Raw genomic sequence first — 20,436 nt, 5'->3', positions numbered from 1 at the left:
ACCATTCAAGGTTATATCGCGACGGGGAAAGGGGGGGGGGGGGGAGATGGGATAGGGGAAAGGGGGGAGATGGGATAGAGCCACTTGTTGATTGTTTCTTGTTCACAAAAGCACTAATCAAAAAATTGCTCCAGGGGCTTGCAACGTAGTACAATGTATTACCTTACTGGGAGAATGCAAGTTTCCAGTACAAAGGACTTAACATTTCTTACATACTGCTTGACTAAAATCTTTACAAACATTGACTATATTCTATACAAGAAACATTTAACAAGGGTAAAAGGAGAAACAGAACCGTTAGTCGCCTCTTACGACATGCTGGGTAGCATCTTTCTCGTCCCAACCAATATGGGACTCCCCCTAACCCGCGGGGGGTACTATATTCTATACAAGAAACACTTAACAAGGGTAAAAGGAGAAACAGAACCATTAGTCGCCTCTTACGACATGCTGGGAAGCATCGGGTAAATTCTTTCTCGTCCAATATGGGACTCCCTCTAACCCGCGGTTTTTTTTTTTACCTTCTAAGCCCCCCTGTGACCTTGAAAAACGTCAAAAGTAATTCATATTAGGAACAGTTGTAAAGATCAAAACAGGGCATATTCCTGCCAAGTCTAAAAGATTTTGCTTCCATAGCTTCCAAGAAAAGCCCAATGTTAAAGTTTGTTGAGGTCGAGGTAAAAGCAGAGTTACTGCCTCTGTTTTGTTTGATGAATAGTCTCTAAGATACAGAACATCATTGTTTTCTTTGAAGCTGTGACCTTGAAAAAGGTCAAAGGTCATCCAATCAGGTATCAACCCATAGAGCTCAATGAGGGTCATCATCACACAAAGTTTGAAACATGTTACATATTGTTTCCATGTTAAGGGCAAATTGTTACAGTTTTGACATGGCCGTACAGCCAGACATACACGCGACATTACATAGACTCTTTATGATTCTTATGAGCCAAAAATTAGAAATCCCGAGAGATCAAGCACACACATCAAGCGATTTCCCTGTACAGTCATGTCTCTCTACAAATAGTGCAAATCCTGAGAGATCAAGCATACAAATCAAGAGTTTTCCCTGTACAGTCATGTCTCCATAGAAAAAGTAGAACCCCTGAGAGATCAAGCATACAAATCAAGAGTTTTCCCTGTACAGTCATGTCTCCATAGAAAAAGTAGAACTCCTGAGAGATCAAGCACACAAATCAAGAGTTTTCCCTGTACGGTCATGTCTCAATACAAAAAGTAGATCTCCTGAGAGATCAAGCACACAAATCAAGAGTTTTCCCTGTACAGTCATGTCTCAATACAAAAAGTAGAACTCCTGAGAGATCAAGCATCGTGTTTTCCCTGTACAGTCATGTCTCAATACAAAAAGTAGAACCCCTGAGAGATCAAGCATACAAATCAAGAGTTTTCCCTGTACAGTCATGTCTCAATACAAAAAAGTAGAAATCCTGCAAAATCAAGCACACATACCTTATAAGAAAGCTTAAAAGACAATACAAATTGATTCTGATTCTGAAAATTGATTCCGATTCTGATTCACACCAAGCGATTTCCATGTACAGTCATGTCTCTCTGCAAAAAGTATAAATCATGAGAGATCAAGCATACGTACAAATCAAGAGTTTTTCCTGTACAGTCATGTCTCAATACAAAAAGTAGAACCCCTGAGAGATCAAGCACACAAATCAAGAGTTTTCCCTGTACAGTCATGTCTCAATACAAAACGTAGAAATCCCGAGAGATCAAGCACACAAATCAAGAGTTTTCCCTGTACAGTCATGTCTCAATACAAAACGTAGAAATCCCGAGAGATCAAGCACACAAATCAAGAGTTTTCCCTGTACAGTCATGTCTCAATGCAAAAAGTAGAACCCCTGAGAGATCAAGCATACAAATTAAGAGTTTTCCCTGTACAGTCATGTCTCCATACAAAAAGTAGATCTCCTGAGAGAGAAATCCCGAGAGATCAAGCACACAAATCATGTTTTCCCTGTACAGTCATGTCTCAATACAAAACGTAGAAATCCCGAGAGATCAAGCACACAAATCAAGTTTTCCCTGTACAGTCATGTCTCCATACAAAAAGTAGAACTCCTGAGAGATCAAGCACACAAATCAAGAGTTTTCCCTGTACAGTCATGTCTCAATACAAAACGTAGAAATCCCGAGAGATCAAGCACACAAATCAAGTTTTCCCTGTACAGTCATGTCTCAATGCAAAAAGTAGAACTCCTGAGAGATCAAGCACACAAATCAAGAGTTTTCCCTGTACGGTCATGTCTCAATACAAAAAGTAGATCTCCTGAGAGATCAAGCACACAAATCAAGAGTTTTCCCTGTACAGTCATGTCTCAATACAAAAAGTAGAACCCCTGAGAGATCAAGCATACAAATTAAGAGTTTTCCCTGTACAGTCATGTCTCAATACAAAAAAGTAGAAATCCTGCAAAATCAAGCACACATACCTTATAAGAAAGCTTAGAAGACAATACAAATTGATTCTGATTCTGAAAATTGATTCCGATTCTGATTCACACCAAGCGATTTCCATGTACAGTCATGTCTCTCTGCAAAAAGTATAAATCCTGAGAGATCAAGCATACTAATCAAGAGTTTTCCCTGTACAGTCATGTCTCAATACAAAACGTAGAAATCCTGAGAGATCAACCACACTGTTAGGAAACGCTGTCGTTGCTGAGCTTTGGTTTAGTTTTGTGTGTTGCATGTAGTTGACTTTTTTGTACTTTGTGGGAAAGTACCGATATTATATTTTGTAAACACAATATTTATGTTTGGACGAGAATGCAGGTGAACTTTCTAATTATTCCGGATGCTGGCGCTCACGTGGTGCGCAGGGTGTTATGGGTAACTGAGCAAGGTCAGTTCATAGCAACGGCTATGGCTTTTCGTTTTGCTTGGTTACCACCCTTCTAAGGGCAGGTATTTTGAGTGTTTTTTTCGACATCTAGCATGTGAGATTGAAGTCAATGTATTTATGAGAATTGGAGTAAGAATATGTAATTTAATGGCTTTTGTCAAAATCAGTAAACACAGCTGAGAACTAATTCTCAACTGATAAAAAAAACTGTGTCTTAGAATGACTAGAACTGAATGATGTTCCTGACAATACTCTGTTAACAAAAAGTGACAACCACAGCATGAACAACAGTGATCTCAATGACTAGTCGACTCGCACGGTTGGCCTAGTGGTAAGGCGTCCGCCCCGTGATCGGGAGGTCGTGGGTTCGAACCCCGGCCGGGTCATACCTAAGACTTTAAAATTGGCAATCTAGTGGCTGCTCCGCCTGGCGTCTGGCATTATGGGGTTAGTGCTAGGACTGGTTGGTCCGGTGTCAGAATAATGTGACTGGGTGAGACATGAAGCCTGTGCTGCGACTTCTGTCTTGTGTGTGGCGCACCTTATATGTCAAAGCAGCACCGCCCTGATATGGCCCTTCGTGGTCGGCTGGGCGTTAAGCAAACAAACAAACAAAAAATGACTAGTCCTTGCACCTGTTCTTTTGGATTCTGTTTCTTACAAAATCTTTGACGTTTCGCCACGTCCTGTTCTTGAGAGCCTTATCCTCTATGAGACACTTGACAATAACCTCTTTGCCAGGCAGATGACCCAGGAGGATGTAGCTTTCCAGGTGTCTGAGCACAGCGCTGACTTCATCATCAGACCAGGCTTTCCTTGCTGCACAGAGAAAAATGATACAATGCTTGAGAATTTCCTCAGATTAAACACAGACAACACCACAACAGACAGCAAACAATTACAAAAGCACTACCTTCACAACTTATGTCATGGCACTGGGGAATAGAACTGTCCAAAACAAACTTTCAGAAAAAGCACATTCCAAAAATACGTAAAATTGTATTGTATAATGCACAAGAAGAGAAAGTTTTCCAGTCATGTGTCAGTAACTTGTAACTTGTTTTTCATGTGGGTTCTGAGCAGACGAAAACCAAGGAAGCCTTGTCAAATGTTTACATTTCTATGCACATTTGGTCAGTGATTTGACGAAAAGCTCGCGCTCAGACATGCAAGTTCCGCAAAGACTGATAACTTACTAAAAAAGAAGAGCAAACGCTCGATTGAGTCACTTTCGACGTAGAAAAAGGTCATGGTGGTCGAAACATTATCAAAACATAGGTCAAAGGTCAACTTAACATGGATATAAGTGTACATCATACCCGAGTACGCTAGTACTTGGGCTCAGCAGACTTTAATTGTGTGTCTGTCTGTCTGTCTGTCTGTCTGGATTTAACAGCTTATTGCTGGGAAACTACTGGGCGCAGTTCGTTCAAAAGTTGATACACTAACTTGATAATAGGTCCGATTGATCGTATTAAAACTTCATAATGTTAGCTGGGACCTAAATGCGAAATAATCCACAAAAACGACTCTTGGCGGTGGGCGCAATTCGCGGTGGGATAGAACTGCTGTTCGGCTAATAGAACTGCCAGCCAGCCACCGACACCTACAGGCTTTGCGTGCATGTGCCACTTCGCGTGCGCGCGACCTGAAGTTAGCACTCTAGGCATTTGAGTTCACTGGCAAAATTGTCAGAGTTAATGGCTTGGTGGAAAGCACGTCCGCCTATGGCCAAAGTGATCCGGGTTCGATTCCCGGCATAGGCGATTTATTTTATCTATTTTTTTTAAATTCTTGTTTACTATTGTTTATCCCCGAGTACGCTAGTACTTGGGCTCAGCAGACTTTAATTTTTCACAAAAACGACTTAACAGTGGGAGGAATTCACACCGGCGGGGCAACACGCAGCCTGATAGAACAGCCAGCCAGCTCGCTGGTTATTTCCCGCATCATCACACGCACGCAGAGGATTTTTGTAGGTCAGGTTGTGGGAAAGTCCACAATGTTCCACAGGGGAACTGGTTGTGTTTGTATTGTTTATTTTCTCACAGTGATGTTGATGGTTTTTACACATATTATGAGGAACTTTTCTCAGATGTTGGATCCCGAGACCAGCCTCTCGTTTACGATTGTAGAGATCGATCAGCACACACAGAACAATCGCTTAAGTTTAATTTCAGAAACCAACATTCACACCACAGGCATTCCAAACATTTATATTGTTAAGTTATGAAGAGGGTCGGCAGTATATTTTTCACTGTGATCAAATAAAAGAGAAAGGCCAGTCACCACACACATCCTCGGCTCGCATGCAATGCATTTATATAGCAAAGGGAATGCCTGTAATTCACACAGAGCAATCACTTGGTCTTAAACGTGCACAAGACAAAAACTTTCATACTGGGGGAGCGAGCCAGTCTGAAGAGTACTCGGGTCCAGCGCGAGCGTTTTTTATTCCTTCAATTATCCGATCCTCTGAATAATAATTATACATTATTCACTGCTGTTTGATGCGTCGAGGTCAGATGCCATGATTGTTTCACCTGTCAGTGCAAAAGTTACCCCGAAGTCCGTAGGGCTGAGGGGCAACATTTGCACCGACAGGTGAAACAATCATGGCATCTGACCTCGACGCATCAAACAAAGGTGAAAAATGAGAGCGTACCACCAGAAGACTGAAGCGATCCAGGTGACTGTGTCGCACCAGAAGACTGAAGCGATCCAGATGAGAGCTTACCACCAGAAGACTGAAGCGATCCAGGTGACCGTGTCGCACCAGAAGACTGAAGCGATCCAGATGAGAGCGTACCACCAGAAGACTGAAGCGATCCAGATGACCCTGTCTGGCCACACAGCTGCGGATATCCAGTGAAGTTGTGGTGTCCTTGTCCTGAAATAAAAAAAAAGAGTAAAATTAAAAAGTCTCTTTTTGGATACCAGGGCCGTGGTTTACTTAAAAATGCTGTCAGGGTCTCCGCCAAGTTGTGGGAAGAAACAAACATCTTGACAAAAGTCTCGCAATAACTTTGACCAATCATACAAGCGCTCAATTCCCACCGTGTTAAACGTAAACCAGCTGCTCAAAATGCAGCCCTTCCCAGTCTGTGTCCGTACAATTTGACGGTTTTGACCCTTTCAATACGTATCAGATTTACGCCGTCGACCTGCTCCACTGAATTTAACAAGTTTTCCAACGAAACAAAAGTTTTACCGACAATAAACTTCCAGATCCATCTTCTTTAGCCAAGTAGGCAACGACGAAAACGTAAAAAAACAAACGATGGCGGTCAGTCTCGAGAGAACTGATTACTAAGATTAGTCATACAAGCACACAAGTCCCGTGCATCTTTTGAGCCGAGTTCAATACGTGATTTATGGCTCGCGCTTGCTGGCTTCTGATTGCGCGGTGCAATAATATTAAAATAAGGCTCACGATTGCTGGCTTTTGATTGGAGTAGAGTTTTGACTTGATTGACAGGTGGTAGGGTCCATTCAGCTCCTGCTGTGTTAATTAACAGTTTAACGAAAAAATCCTGCCTTAGTATGGCCACCAGCTCATCTCCTCTAGTGCTTGTCAATGAAATTTGATACCAAGCATTATATAGAAACAAATCATTTTCTAATTAGTTCAAATACCTTTTTGTGAGGCTGCTGTTTGAGGATGGGTATCTTCTTCATCGTCGTCGTTCTCCTCGTCAACAATGATGTCATCGCTGATGTCGACACTGTCCAGAGAAGTTGGGTTTGTTATTTCTCCTTTCTCCAACTGAATGAGAAGTTTTGCCACTTTCGTCACTTGAAGCGCTGCAGAAGGTAATCTATAGTAACGTCTGTGTGTGCGAATGTCATGACCCAGAAACTGAGCAACAACGTCAAGCTCATTGTCTGCAAGATTGTAGAGTTGAGTCATTGTGGCTACGTGCTTTCTCAAGGATGTGGACGTAATAAGTTCAGGGTGCTGCAAATCTGCTTGTTGGCAATGAATCTTCAGAGTGTCACTTCCGCGAATGTGTCCATTTCTATCACCATGACCAAAGCAGCTTTGAGAGAAAACAAAGTTGTTTGTTTCAGGAATGCCAGCTTCTTGACGAGATGCAATGAGTGTTTCAAAAGAATCTACCAAATTTGCTGTCAGCAAAATTGGAACGATTGTGCCAGTTTTGCCAATAATCTCCACCCTTTGTAATGATTTACTCAAAGCTTGTTCAAATGAAGGCAAGCTGTGCAGAATGTCATCACTTGTATCAAGCTGACGGTTTTCAAAATCTTGAACTTTCATTTTGGACACTTCTCCAGATCTTCGGCGGTTGAAGAGGATCACTTGACTGAGTAGAGCTTTACAAAGTGAATGTCGAGCTGTTGTTTTGTCCCGAGAAGAAGAAGCGTTTTTCATGTCCTTTTTTGCATCCTCTGCAACCTGTGATAGGTGCGACGAGAGCTTTTGTATATCTTTCGAGAGTGGAAGTCGCTGCACATTGTTCTGATGTCTTCTGTAAAGAGTTCTTGCGGCTGACGACGAAACCCATTCATTCCACCGAACATCGAAGACTTCTATGAAGTGCTTGCACTGCTGTCTCAGTTGCATGTCATTTTGCTCAATGGCCTTTGCTTGCATCAACAAGGTGCATCTTTTCAAAGTGTGGCCAATTTTCTTTGCCGTTGATGGGTTTTTGAAGTCGGACGACTCTTTTGAAAATTCACAAAGTACACGTGTAGCTTGGACAATAGTACTGAACATGTCCGGTTTCAGAAAATCAATCAACTGTCCATTCTGATTGCCACTTTCTTTCCTGAGTGCAAGTACAAGGCGTGCTATTTCTCTCAGTTTATTTCGAATGTAAGCATGTCGATCGGAATCAAACCCATTCTTCCTCGTCTCTCGCAGTGCAAGTTCCCGAATCGTTATATCTGTTTTAACAATCATGCCCACTGGGTCATTTTTCACATGTTCCAATATTTCACGCAGCTTTTCTTCGTCATGGTCCCTGGTGATTTTACTCCCCGGGACAGCAGGAAGAAGAAGTCTTCCAGCAACAACCTTTCCTTTTGAAGACTTGCAACAGGGTTTTACGCACTTATGACGGTACATGTCCTTCGAATTGAAATAACCGTAACACTCTGGACAAGGTACAAAGTCTTTCACTTGCTTTTCTTCTTTGGCACTTTTGCGCTTTACCACAATTTCCCCTTTGCCTTCTTCCCAAACTTTCCGGTTATGCCTATGATCCCCTAAATTTCTCATCTTTGACAATTCTTTTTTCTTGTCTTTCCTCGATGCATGAAACAATGGAACAAGAATGGACTCATCTCTGTGAAAACTATTGAAATGTCTTTCCAACTTTGTTGTAGACAAACCACACACAAGACACCAATGAGATTTATCTTTTTTCTTCTTTTTTGGTCCATCTCCTGAACTTTGATCAACAGTAAAGCCAGTAATTTCAGGCTCTTGCTTGTCAGAGGAAGAATGACATGTGGAAGAAATATCGCAACGTTGCAATGTTGACGGAGCATTTGGATTTTCAAGTGGAACCGATAAGTAAGGAAAAGGGGAGGGTATTGTTTGCTCATTTACAGCAGAACTGTCAGAGTCAGAAACATGGTCCTTTTGAGACTCATCGTTGGGAATCCATGTTGGGTCTGTGTCCGACAAATCGTAGTCCGAACTGGCACTGTCTTTGTCCTGAAACATAAATGAAAGGGGTTTATCACATATGCTACATGCATTTTAGGTAAGAGAGCATGGGTCGTTAGTCAAGTAATTGCTGAATGCCTTTCAATTGGAGTTATTTCTAAGATCGTCTCAAACACAACTGCACCGTTGTCAATCTCACCACGTGCTTCAAATTCTTTCTGTATCATTCCTTATTGAAGTTATTCCCATGAACATAATTAATTTTCCAAAGTATTCTTATTTCGGTGACAAGATGGTAACTTCTTCTTTTTCTACCTCTGTGTTCCTGAGCTTTTTACTCTCAGGGTCACCTTATGGTGAGTCTTGCATGCCACACTGTTTTTACCCCGCCACTCAAGTGACTCATAAATTATCTTTCTGAAATTTACAGCTGTAATTGTTTTAGTTTGTTTAACTGTTCAATACATTTATAAGCAAGCTGTTGTTTTAAACTTTGACTAGTATTTTCTGCTTCTCTCTCTCTCTGATTTTTTCTCCATTGCTCAAGATCGAAAGTCAATGCCCTCATTTGAAATTCGTTTACGTTTGTATACCCCCCAAATGATTTTTCTTTGTTTTTATACCCCCAAGCAAGCAATAATAACGTGATTTTTTAATTTATTACGTGAAATACCCTCAATTGTACGTGATGGGAAACACTGTAAAACAATATGCAATAAGCTTCAATCTTCTTTACAATTCAGCCAAACTATATATATCCTCTGTAGGATTAAGTCTCACTCTGGTAAGTTGCCGTAAAACAGTTCAGGGGACTACCACTATATTGCGGTCCAGTATATTGTGAATTCGGCTATATCGCACCAACATGCTTGTAGCCCACTTGAACACAAGTGTTTTTAAATGCCTTCCACTACAACGCAAATACATATCGCGGTCCAATCTCTTGTACTTCCTTTGCAGATTTATTTTCCGCAACAGAGAATCGAATCGTCCCAGTAGGCTATCAGTGAAAGGCGACAGTTTTCTCGCCTTTGTTAACTCGGTAAGGGTTTTTCGGACATATATGTAAACTGCTGACCTGGATGAGCCTGTCACGTGGGCGAAGGCGTCCATCGGAAAGTGCCGGATCCTGCACCCCGGCCTTCATTTAGCGGCCCCCTGTGGTGCTGGCACACCCAACCACCGTGAAGCCCAGGCCTCCCGCCGAGCTCTTCTCTAGATCCACCGTGAAATCCTGTAACTGACAAAGGGTAGAGAAATGATTCAATCTCTTCTCTAGATCCACCATAAAATCCTGTTACTGATGCAGGGTAGTAGAATGATTTTTTTCTTTCTTTCTTGAACTTTTTACTGTGTCAGGGTTGCCTTATGGTGAGAGTATTGCGTGCCAGACTGCTTTTCCTACCCCGCTACGCGGGCAGCAAGACGCCAACTTCAGGGGAAGGCGTGCTGGATATCTTTGTGTTTCCGAGCCCCTAGACTTTCGCGGGAAACTCGGGATCTTGAAGTTTAAAATGTGCATTAATCTTTCTGCATGCGTTAGCACACGAGGGTGGTACAAACCTTCTGGTCTCCCCTCAAGTTGATTCTGGTACCTGGGCTCGATCCACAGTCAGCCAAATCAACCAGACGCTCCAACCAACAACGCTACAACCCCCGACAAGTGATTTCATCTCTTCTATCCACCGTAAAATCCTGCAACTACCACAGGGTTGTGAAATTCTCAGGCATTGTACAAAGTCGGAAGCAACTTTCGCTGAAAAGTTGCTTCTTGAACAATTCTCCATCATTTTCTGCAAAGATTTCACACTAATTGACTAAACACTAAAACAGGCTAAGAAATGGTGGTTCCAATCGGACAGACTTTGCTGATATCCGCAAATTTGTTGAAGGGTACCATGTGCCTGAATGATGTAATCCACCGCAAAAAAGCAAGAAAGTGTTATTGCCGGGAATTCTAGTCCACAGGAAAAATCCTGTAACTGACACAGGGTAATGAAATCTACTGCAGAAATGTAAAAAGCCATTTCAAAGAAAGCAAAATAAATGCATAAGTGATCCCTCTCAACTAAAATTTGGGTTCAGAATGGAAAATGATGAAATGACCTGTCCCCCAGACTAAAACTTCCATTGCAATATCTTAGGTGTGTGCAATGCAGTGAAATTTCTTACCTATAACAGTATAAGCATATAATTATGATAATCTATTCGAGTAAAAAGTAAGTAAAAACAAATTTTAAAAAATGGAAGTAAAAGCTTTATACAATAGGGGTGAAATTTGTACATGTCAGCCCACATATTAGACTTAGCATTCATTTTTACTATAGTTTTATCCCTCCATGTTCGACTTGGAGGTACTACAAGCTTTAATGTGTCTGTCTTTCCCAACTGTTGTTTAGGTAACCCTGGGTTTCGTATTTGAACACCCCTGTTTTGTCATTGAAGTAACTTGCCAGAAAAACAACAGTTTTGTCTTTTTATAAACTCATAACTGATGAGTGAGGGGGAAAAGAAAAAAGGATTACCTGGTCATCGTTCAAGATCTCTTTCTTATCAGCAGTTTGACTGTTTTCAGTCACAGCGGTGTTGGTCACTCTCTCCTGACACATGAGCACAACGACAGAATCCGCCGAGCACACGCTGGCCGGAGATTTGTTCTTTATCGTATCAGCCGGAGACACATCTCCCTTGTCGCCGCCACGACCTCTGCTAAGGTTGTCGAGGAGACTGTCGTCAGCAGCAGCTGCCACAATGAAGGCTGCGTCAAGGTCAAAATCTTCATCACCACCATCAACGTCATGGTGATATTTTTCAGCAACGGTGTAAATCCTCTCAAACTCTGATCTAGAACTGTCCAAGACATCAGAGTTGATGTCGCTTTCAGTGTTGTTGGATTGTTCTTCCACTCGCAGCTCCCTCAGGTTGAGGGGAGGGGGCTGGGCGACGATGGAGATGTTGTGCTTGTTGACGGGCGTGGCAGCCGACGAGGCGAAGGCTGACGGAGGGGAGATGGGGGTTTCCCGACCCCCCTCTGCGATGGAGAAGGAGTCGGCAGCATGTAAGGCTGGCTGGGACTGGTGTTGTTGTCTTTCCTGCAGTGAAATCTCTCCTGAACCTGAAAGTTTCATGAATAAAAAGTTGAGAGTTTTCCTTCAAGCTAACAGAAAAATAAGCTCTGTACTTATCTAGTCAATCACAATCCGGTTTATTACTGTAGATTTGCTATTGTGTTACTGAACAGAAAGGCTAGTTATCTCACTTATTTTTTTGATGACATAATTTGTAAAACGCTAAAGATGTTACTAATTTGATGTAAAGAACAATTCTACCAAGTTTGAAACAAATCCGATGAATAGTTTCAGAGATCTATATAACATTTCCAATTTTTCCTTCGAGGTTGCCCTGTGAATGATCTTAACAAGGGTCAACAAAACTAATGTTAAAGCGTTGGGGGTAATGATCAAACAAATTTTGAACTCAGTCACTTTTACTATAGTTTTATCTCTCCATGTTCGACTTGGAGGTACTACAAGCTTTAATGTGTCTGTCTTTCCCAACTGTTGTTTAGGTAACCCTGGGTTTCGTATTTGAACACCCCTGTTTTGTCATTGAAGTAACTTGCCAGAAAAACAACAGTTTTGTCTTTTTATAAACTCATAACTGATGAGTGAGGGGGAAAAGAGAAAAGGATTACCTGGTCATCGTTCAAGATCTCTTTCTTATCAGCAGTTTGACTGTTTTCAGTCACAGCGGTGTTGGTCACTCTCTCCTGACACATGAGCACAACGACAGAATCCGCCGAGCACACGCTGGCCGGAGATTTGTTCTTTATCGTATCAGCCGGAGACACATCTCCCTTGTCGCCGCCACGACCTCTGCTAAGGTTGTCGAGGAGACTGTCGTCAGCAGCAGCTGCCACAATGAAGGCTGCGTCAAGGTCAAAATCTTCATCACCACCATCAACGTCATGGTGATATTTTTCAGCAACGGTGTAAATCCTCTCAAACTCTGATCTAGAACTGTCCAAGACATCAGAGTTGATGTCGCTTTCAGTGTTGTTGGATTGTTCTTCCACTCGCAGCTCCCTCAGGTTGAGGGGAGGGGGCTGGGCGACGATGGAGATGTTGTGCTTGTTGACGGGCGTGGCAGCCGACGAGGCGAAGGCTGACGGAGGGGAGATGGGGGTTTCCCGACCCCCCTCTGCGATGGAGAAGGAGTCGGCAGCATGTAAGGCTGGCTGGGACTGGTGTTGTTGTTGTCGTTCCTGCAGTGAAAGTCTCTCCTGTACCTGAAAGTTTCATGAATAAAAAGTTGAGAGTTTTCCTTCAAGCTAACAGAAAAATAAGCTCTGTACTTATCTAGTCAATCACAATCAGGTTTATTACTGTAGATTTGCTATTGTGTTACTGAACAGAAAGGCTAGTTATCTCTCTTATTTTTTTGATGACATAATTTGTAAAACGCTAATGTTACTAATTTGATGTAAAGAATTCTACCAAGTTTGAAACAAATCCGATGAATAGTTTCAGAGATCTATATAAAATTTCCAATTTTTCCTTCGAGGTTGCCCTGTGAGTGATCTTAACAAGGGTCAACAAAACTAATGTTAAAGCGTTGGGGGTAATGATCAAACAAAATTTGAACTCGGTCACTTTTATAGTTTCCGAGAAAAGTCCAACCTTAAGGTTGTGACACGTCATCCGTCTGGCCAGACTAAACACGTACTGGCCGATTACAATTGAGTCACTTTTACTCAAGTGACTAAGAAACAGGATTTTGCTTTAAATTTCACCACAAAAGTTACAAAAATGGCTTTATTAAGCGGCTTTTTCTTAAGCATAACATATAGTGGACATTCCGGACCCTAAAAAATTCAGTTTTTAAAGTGGCTGGCTTTATCAACCGCAGCTTTATTAAGGATGGATTAATTCGTTGAAGTGTCTCTCACAGAATCAGCCGGGCTTTCAGGACTGTCACAGTCATTGTGTAATTAAGACAACCTGTAAATTACAGCCACAATTATGGCTGCAATGAGGAGAAATCAATATTTTATCATTTAATTTTGAAGCGCATCTAAAGTCACTGTTCACAGTACTTGCCACCAGGGCTAGAAATTAACCTTTTTCCTTGAGTGCAACCCGGGCCCATTACTGAAAAAGTTTGAGTGCCCTGATGGAACTATGAGTGCCTTCTGTTGACTAAAAGTCATTGTTTTCGATTTTTTTGCGTGCAAATCGGGCACCTTTGACGCGAACTTTGCGTGCCCGTCACCAACTTTCCGTGCAAAATTCACCAGGCACCCGTTAATTTCGAGCCCTAGCCACTGAGCACAACACAGTGACACATCAAACGGCTTTCTTTCTTTGGAAAAAGCGCACGCTGGGCAGTGAAAAAGCGTGCAGACTTACAGTCAGTCGCACTCGCAGAGACTCAAGGACAAATGCGCTGCGGAGAAATTCGCCTTTGTGGGACTGGGGTCTTATTAAGTTGGTTTCCAAGTCAAACTAAGTGAAAATTAAATACAGTGGTACTCCCCATGTAAGACCTCCCAAAATCTGACAAATTTAGGTCTTAAAAGGGGGGGGGGGGGGTCTTACAAGGGGGGTGAGGTCAGGTCAGAAAAAGACAGTGAGAGAGAAAAAATCAGTGACAGAGAGAAAGAGAGAAATACCTTCAGGGTCCGTCGAAGTTGTGGCATAATTACAGTTGTGGTTTGGTGAATTAATTTGATAATCTAATTCAATAAAAAGCAAGAGGTATGTATTTTTTCTGTTTTTTTTTTTACTTTAATTGTATCCTCTACATCAGTACATGTATTTAAAAAAATATTTGGGAGTCAAAAGAGTTTATGTTCATATGGGTGTCAGTATTTGGAAGAGGACTATACACCTGTCACAAAACCAACTCCAAACGCGTTCGTTGAGGTCACCATAAATGAGACTGTGCCAAAAGGTCAGGTGTCATGTCTACTGTCCCGAATGACACACGATTGCTGACATTTCACCATTGCCAACAGAATAAACAAATAAGAAATAGGTAGAAAATGAATGTGAAAACTGACTTTAATTGTTGATCAGTATTTTCTATACCACTAACAAATAATCTACTTGCACATAGCTGTTTGGCAAATGTATGTTGCATGGGACACACTGACATGAAAGTGGAAGATGTTTTTCCCTCTAGAGAAACTACATATCAAGTTACACTTTTTGTGCTCTTCCATTCCAGTTGGCAATCAATTGTTAACGCATGTTATTAGAAAAAATAGAACGAAAACAGATTAGATAGAATGAACAAGAAGGGCAAAGCCCATACGACTCACATGCTTGACCTCGACCTTTAGGGTAACTAAACCTAGCAATGACATCATACACTAAGAACTGCTTTACACATTTTTCCTACCAAAATACATGTGACCTTGACCCACGGTCAAGGTCATCCAAGGTCATGCAACACAAAGCTGTTAATTCAAGACATAGGAAGTACAATGGTGCTTATTGGCTCTTTCTACCATGAGATATGGTCACTTTTAGTGGTTCACTACCTTATTTTGGTCACATTTCATAAGGGTCAAAGTGACCTTGACCTTGATCATATGTGACCAAATGTGTCTCATGATGAAAGCATAACATGTGCCCCACATAATTTTTAAGTTTGAAACAGTTATCTTCCATAGTTCAGGGTCAAGGTCACTTCAAAATATGTATACAATCCAACTTTGAAGAGCTCCTGTGACCTTGACCTTGAAGCAAGGTAAACCAAACTGGTATTAAAAGATGGGGCTTACTTTGCCCTATATATCATATGTAGGTGAGGTATTCAATCTCAAAAACTTCAGAGAAAATGGGAAAAATGTGAAAAATAGCTGTTTTTTAGACAACATGTATGGCCCCTGCGACCTTGACCTTGAAGCAAGGTCAAGATGCTATGTATGTTTTTTGGGGCCTTGTCATCATACACCATCTTGCCAAATTTGGTACTGATAGACTGAATAGTGTCCAAGAAATATCCAACGTTAAAGTTTTCCGGACGGACGGACGACTCGGGTGAGTACATAGACTCACTTTTGCTTCGCATGTGAGTCAAAAATGTACTGGTGATGTCATTTGGGACATACTGACATGAAAACGTCACCTTTTGTCATTGTCTCAAATACATTTCCTTGCCTTGGAGTATTTGCGGTCACAATTTTCGCCGGTCTCCCATCGATTGACCACGTTTTCTTGGTCGCTGACGATCGATTGAATCTGAGTTTTTCCTACCTCAAACGACCGCGCGATCGAAATTGCTGTTTCGCCCTTACGGCTCCGTTTCACCACTTCCACCCTCTGTTCCAGAGTCAAAAATGTCCTCTTCTTTCCGCGCGATTGAGTGTTTGAAGTTGAAGGAGAGTTCGAAGCCATGGTTGAAGAAGAAGATCGTTGATGCTCGCGCGTGTGTTTGTTGATTTTTCGAAAGGAAGTGGACAAAGAACAAAGTTCCTCCCAAGAACAATCAGGGACTGGAACGAGACCCCTTCATCCCTCCTCCTCTCACACCCCCAGGCCCCAGACTCCTGCATTGCGCAGGAGTCGAGTTCCTGCATTGTGCAGGAACTCCCCAGCCCCCAGTAGATTCTAGCTAGGTTTTTTTTTCTTTTTTTTTTCTTCACTCTTTGGAATCTGCAACCCTCCACAATGTGACATAATGGTCAGCCTAAATGACCGTGGTCACAATATGGAAGAAGAAGAAGAAGAAGAAGAAGAAAGAAAAGGGCATGTTGGGATCGTAAAATTGTGAACGCCGGACATGCGCAATCGAGACCTAAACGCGTCGTCTGTTATATTTCCGGCCGAGTGATTTTTGCGATCTTTTTTCAGTGATTCAAGCAAAACGTTACGATTTTTTGTTAGGTTTTGATTTGAAAATGTCGTTACAAGGTCGCAAATTGTAACAACTAGTCGGTCGCAAATCGGGTTCTGGGGGGAGTCGGCCATGGGGGTGATTTATATAGCAAAACTAATCCGTCAGCAAGAATGAGGTCTGAGAAGGGAGAGGGTCTCTGATGGGGGGGTCGTTCGTCGGGAGTACCACTGTATTCATAAATTAATAGCTCATCAATGCGGCCATAATTCTGGCTGTAATTTACAGTTTGGCTTAATTACAACATGACTGTTATGTACAGCCTTAAAGACCGAGAGATTCTGTGAGAGAGAATTAACCGACTGTGTATCTTTAAGCGGCGTCCACTATATTTCTTTTCAGTCTACCTAAAGTTTCAGACCCACTCTTTTGGTCAAGATGTCAAAGTATACTATCGTGGTGTTACTTGACATTTCTGTGTGTATACGTAAACCAAATTATCAGTTAAAGAACAATTTTTTTTACCAGAGGAATTTTAAATTTTACATATATATTAAATAAGAAAACCAACATAACAAGTAATACTTAAGAACCTGCATTTCCCTGCAACATTTTCTTTAAAAAAAAGTATATATTTACTCACATGAGAAATTTTAATCTTCTTGCGGGACAATTCCACCATCACTTGCCCTCTTGTCATCTGAAAAAAAAGGTGTAAGTACTGTAAGATAAAAAGAAAGTGAGTATTTCATTGTTTGATGTTTCAAACATCAAACACATTTGGCCAAAAAATAGTGTCTGTGTCTGTTAACGAAGATAAAGACAAATAATTTATACAATTGCAAGTCAGTATTTGGTTATCTATTTTTTTCCATTTCATATAAGGAATTTGTTTTTGTGAATTAAACAATTTGGCGGGCATCACTCCTGCTGTACTTCCAGAACAATTTTGTTTTCACTTGTTTTATCATTCTGATTTTTTTCTCCAGGTATTTTTGAGGGAACTTCTTGGTTCGAACCTAAACGTAGGGACGATCAGAAGTCAAGTAGACAGTTAGTTTTACCCAATAATATTTTCAGTTACTTTTTAACGGTATTCATCTAATCCTTCAAAAACTACAGTGAAGGTTAACAAGAGCATGTTACATAAAGATCTACATAAAACAATGAGGAACATGCACACCAACTTTTATGTTGAGAAGTGAAATCAATCAGTTTCAACGCACAATTGCTGACTTCCCTTAGATGTATACATGTAATTATCGTGCTATCACTTAAAGTTAAAAAGATTATTAAATCACACCTGTAAGTAATCACAAAGTTACCACATCGAAAGTGTAGAAGTTATCACTTTTCAATCGCCGCAAAGGAAAAACCTATTCCAAAATGGTGAATCCGCAAATGTTTTCATTCATGCAGTTACTTTAGCATGCACGTTGCCCCCCCCCCCCCCCCCCCACACACACACACACACAACCGATATCAGCCGTATTGCTGGCTTTGCGATATTGCTAAAGACAATGCCCTAGTTTTCAATCAAAATGAGGCACTTCCCCAATGAGACAGATTATGAAGTAGCAGACGACAACATGTATGGTTTTCAAATGTGTGTCTGCAGCGTAAGTGAAGCTGTCAAAGATTCTGAAAAGGTGCCTTTGTAGAAATGCGCCATTTTCGCTGAATAGAAGTCGAAACCATGATCAGTTGATAACGTCCTGGATTTTTACAACAGATCTAGTCTAACTCTAACCACTTCTGAATTAAATTTCGTCACCAATGAAAATCTTAGGCAGAACAAATTGCAACCCGAAAAGTGCATTAGCATGATAACTCATGTAGCACTAATAACCTATGTCCCGACTGTATGTGTGAGGAATATTATTCACCCACGAATTTTTTCTCTCACTTCCACGCACCTACCGTATTTTGATCTGGTTATTTTTCAAACAACAGCACTCAGACGATTACTTTAGGGTTGCGGTGAAAGCCCAACCTGTATCCTTTCAAGTTCAGTTGGTTTCGAGGTGATCAGACAAAGCGAAGGACACTAAAACAATCAGAGTTTGACAGCCTTGAACGATTTCAGGCGATCTCCCTTGCGGCCATCTTTGCAGGTTTGCTTGACTCAGTTACTTGCCCTTTGCACGCCGTGTGCTATCCATCAGTCATCTTCTTTCAATTTGTTCCTCAAAGTTTTCATTTCAATTTAACAAATGTAAAACTAAGTAAAACTGGGTCTTTCGATTGATAAACTCATTCACTCGACGATGGACGTCGTCAGCTCGTTGAGTCAAGTTTTACGATTTCAACAAACTTCCGGTTACGCGACAACATCGCTGTGACGTCATGATAAAAAAAACAAGACTTCTTTACAAACCAACGTAATTTACAACTACTTCAAAATTATATGTCAACAAAATATATGTAGACTATATCATGCTTTCGTATATTATAAACATTAATCATCCAAATTAAACATACCGGCCTCTTTCGGTCACATCGGCTTCGCTGCTCTTGCCGCCGCTCTCTCCCTGCGGTGTCCATTTTCAGTGTCAACTGAAGTTTTGGCGCGCCGAACTTGTGTGTGAACTTGTGTGAGGAATTTTACCGTGTATGCGCGGTCACCTATTACGCAAGAGGTGTGTAAAAAACATGCATCCGTGACATTTTACCTCCATTTTCCTGCCTGACGTAAAACGAAACGAAACTTAATTTGGGGGTATTTATTGACCGTTTTATACGGCTTTTGACAATATTTCCCTATGCTGCCGGCAGGATATACCGACCCGGCATCCTAATGAGGGTGTGTAAACTTGCAAAAGGCAGCTTAACGGGGCTCACACAAACACACATACACACACCCACACACACATACACACACACACACACACACACATACACACACATACATACACACACACACATACACACACACACACACACACATACACACACACACACACACACACACACACTCACACACACACACACACACAAACACAAACACGCATAAACTCCTTCATCGCCAGTCTCTAACTGCCGCATGTATTTTAGCTTCAATTCCTACTTTCACTTTTAGACAGAACCGAAAATACACCGGGGTAACTCTTGATAAGAAAGACAGTGGTTACGGTTCTTGATTGACACACTTTGAACAGTATCTCTGCTTTGAACGACACTACCGATTCATTTCCGTGTTGACAACTCTCATCAGAAAAGAGTCCTGCCTTCAACGTTGTGATCTGTAGACAGCCACAGAAACAGGTATGTGTCGAGAAGCGTGTTACACTACGCTGTGAATACTGTAGAAACTGGTTGTTCGCTGTATGGTTCATATCTGCTGTCAGGTGTGTGTGTCACTGTGTGTGTGTGTCGATCTACTGTCATCCATTGTGTGTCGCTGTTGTGAATGCTGCACAGCGAAGTGGAACTGAAAGTAGGTCGTACATTGACAACGTTATCCTTCTTCTTTCTTTAGACTGCCGCCTTCATCAAAGTGAAGATTCTGGATCATAACACTGCGGCCTCAAAGTCGTTGGCTGACTATAAATAAAGAGAGACCGATAACTTAGTTCTTTATATATGTGTGTATCTGATTTGGATTATTCCGTTACAAGGTGACACGTCTCTACTTTCTGTTTTGGGTCACACACTAGTGCAGTGGATCTGTGTGTGTTATATTTGATACCACAGGCACACGGTCTGTTTTTCGATCCACCAGCTACTCATTGGTAACAAGTCCTTGAGAAACAGAAGGATTGCTGTCAAATGCTCAGCTGAAAGAAGTTTTACGGAGAGAGAGAGTGTGAGAGAGAGAGAAAGAGAGCGAGGGGGGAGGGGGAGGGGGGAGGGGGGGGGAAGAGATAACTAGGGAAAGAATGAATTACTTGTAAGAACTCCATTGATGCACATAATTCTCTCCCTTGAATTGTGGGATATATATCTTTTCCCCGTTTCGTACTATTAGCACTTGCACCCATTGAACAAATTCTGGCCCAAAACCGAACTTTTGAAAGGCTATTAATATAATATCGTTCGATTTACTACCGTACCTTGAACGCAGTCAATTGCGACCAATATA

General features: G+C 41.5%; 3 protein-coding genes across 6 annotated transcripts in view; 1 reads left to right on the top strand and 2 right to left on the bottom strand.

Annotated features, from left to right (window-relative positions):
• The window catches only part of LOC138976484 (tripartite motif-containing protein 3-like), a gene marked incomplete in the record, with an annotated part of 395,324 nt that overhangs the window by 190,770 nt on the left and 184,118 nt on the right, over window positions 1–20,436 (bottom strand).
• Window positions 1–20,436, top strand: part of LOC138976486 (transcription intermediary factor 1-beta-like) — a 49,513-nt gene that overhangs the window by 16,484 nt on the left and 12,593 nt on the right. For 2 of the 3 annotated variants that reach the window (XM_070349345.1, XM_070349343.1), the window contains exon 1: window positions 19,522–19,619. The exons of the other annotated variant lie outside the window; for it this stretch is intronic. The gene's annotated coding sequence lies outside the window, so the exon portion shown is untranslated. Of the gene's footprint in view, window positions 1–19,521; window positions 19,620–20,436 lie in introns of those variants that run through there. 3 annotated transcript variants of the gene reach the window in all.
• On the bottom strand, window positions 12,070–19,186 carry LOC138976459 (uncharacterized). Of its 2 annotated transcripts, none has more exons than XM_070349310.1 (3): window positions 18,837–19,186; window positions 16,999–17,055; window positions 12,070–12,801 (listed from the first exon to the last, which is right to left on the bottom strand). In XM_070349310.1, exons 1-3 carry the CDS (start codon window positions 18,897–18,899, stop codon window positions 12,160–12,162), a joined length of 762 nt encoding a protein of 253 aa, XP_070205411.1. In that variant the 5' UTR covers window positions 18,900–19,186; the 3' UTR covers window positions 12,070–12,159. The 2 variants fall into 2 exon arrangements, with proteins under 2 accessions (XP_070205411.1, XP_070205412.1); XM_070349311.1 differs by having other exon boundaries at window positions 12,071–12,801; window positions 18,276–19,186.

Source organism: Littorina saxatilis, linkage group LG9 (assembly GCF_037325665.1).
Source record: "Littorina saxatilis isolate snail1 linkage group LG9, US_GU_Lsax_2.0, whole genome shotgun sequence".
NCBI classification, from domain to species: Eukaryota; Metazoa; Mollusca; class Gastropoda; order Littorinimorpha; family Littorinidae; genus Littorina; species Littorina saxatilis.
This window is presented reverse-complemented; position numbering and strand designations above follow the sequence as displayed.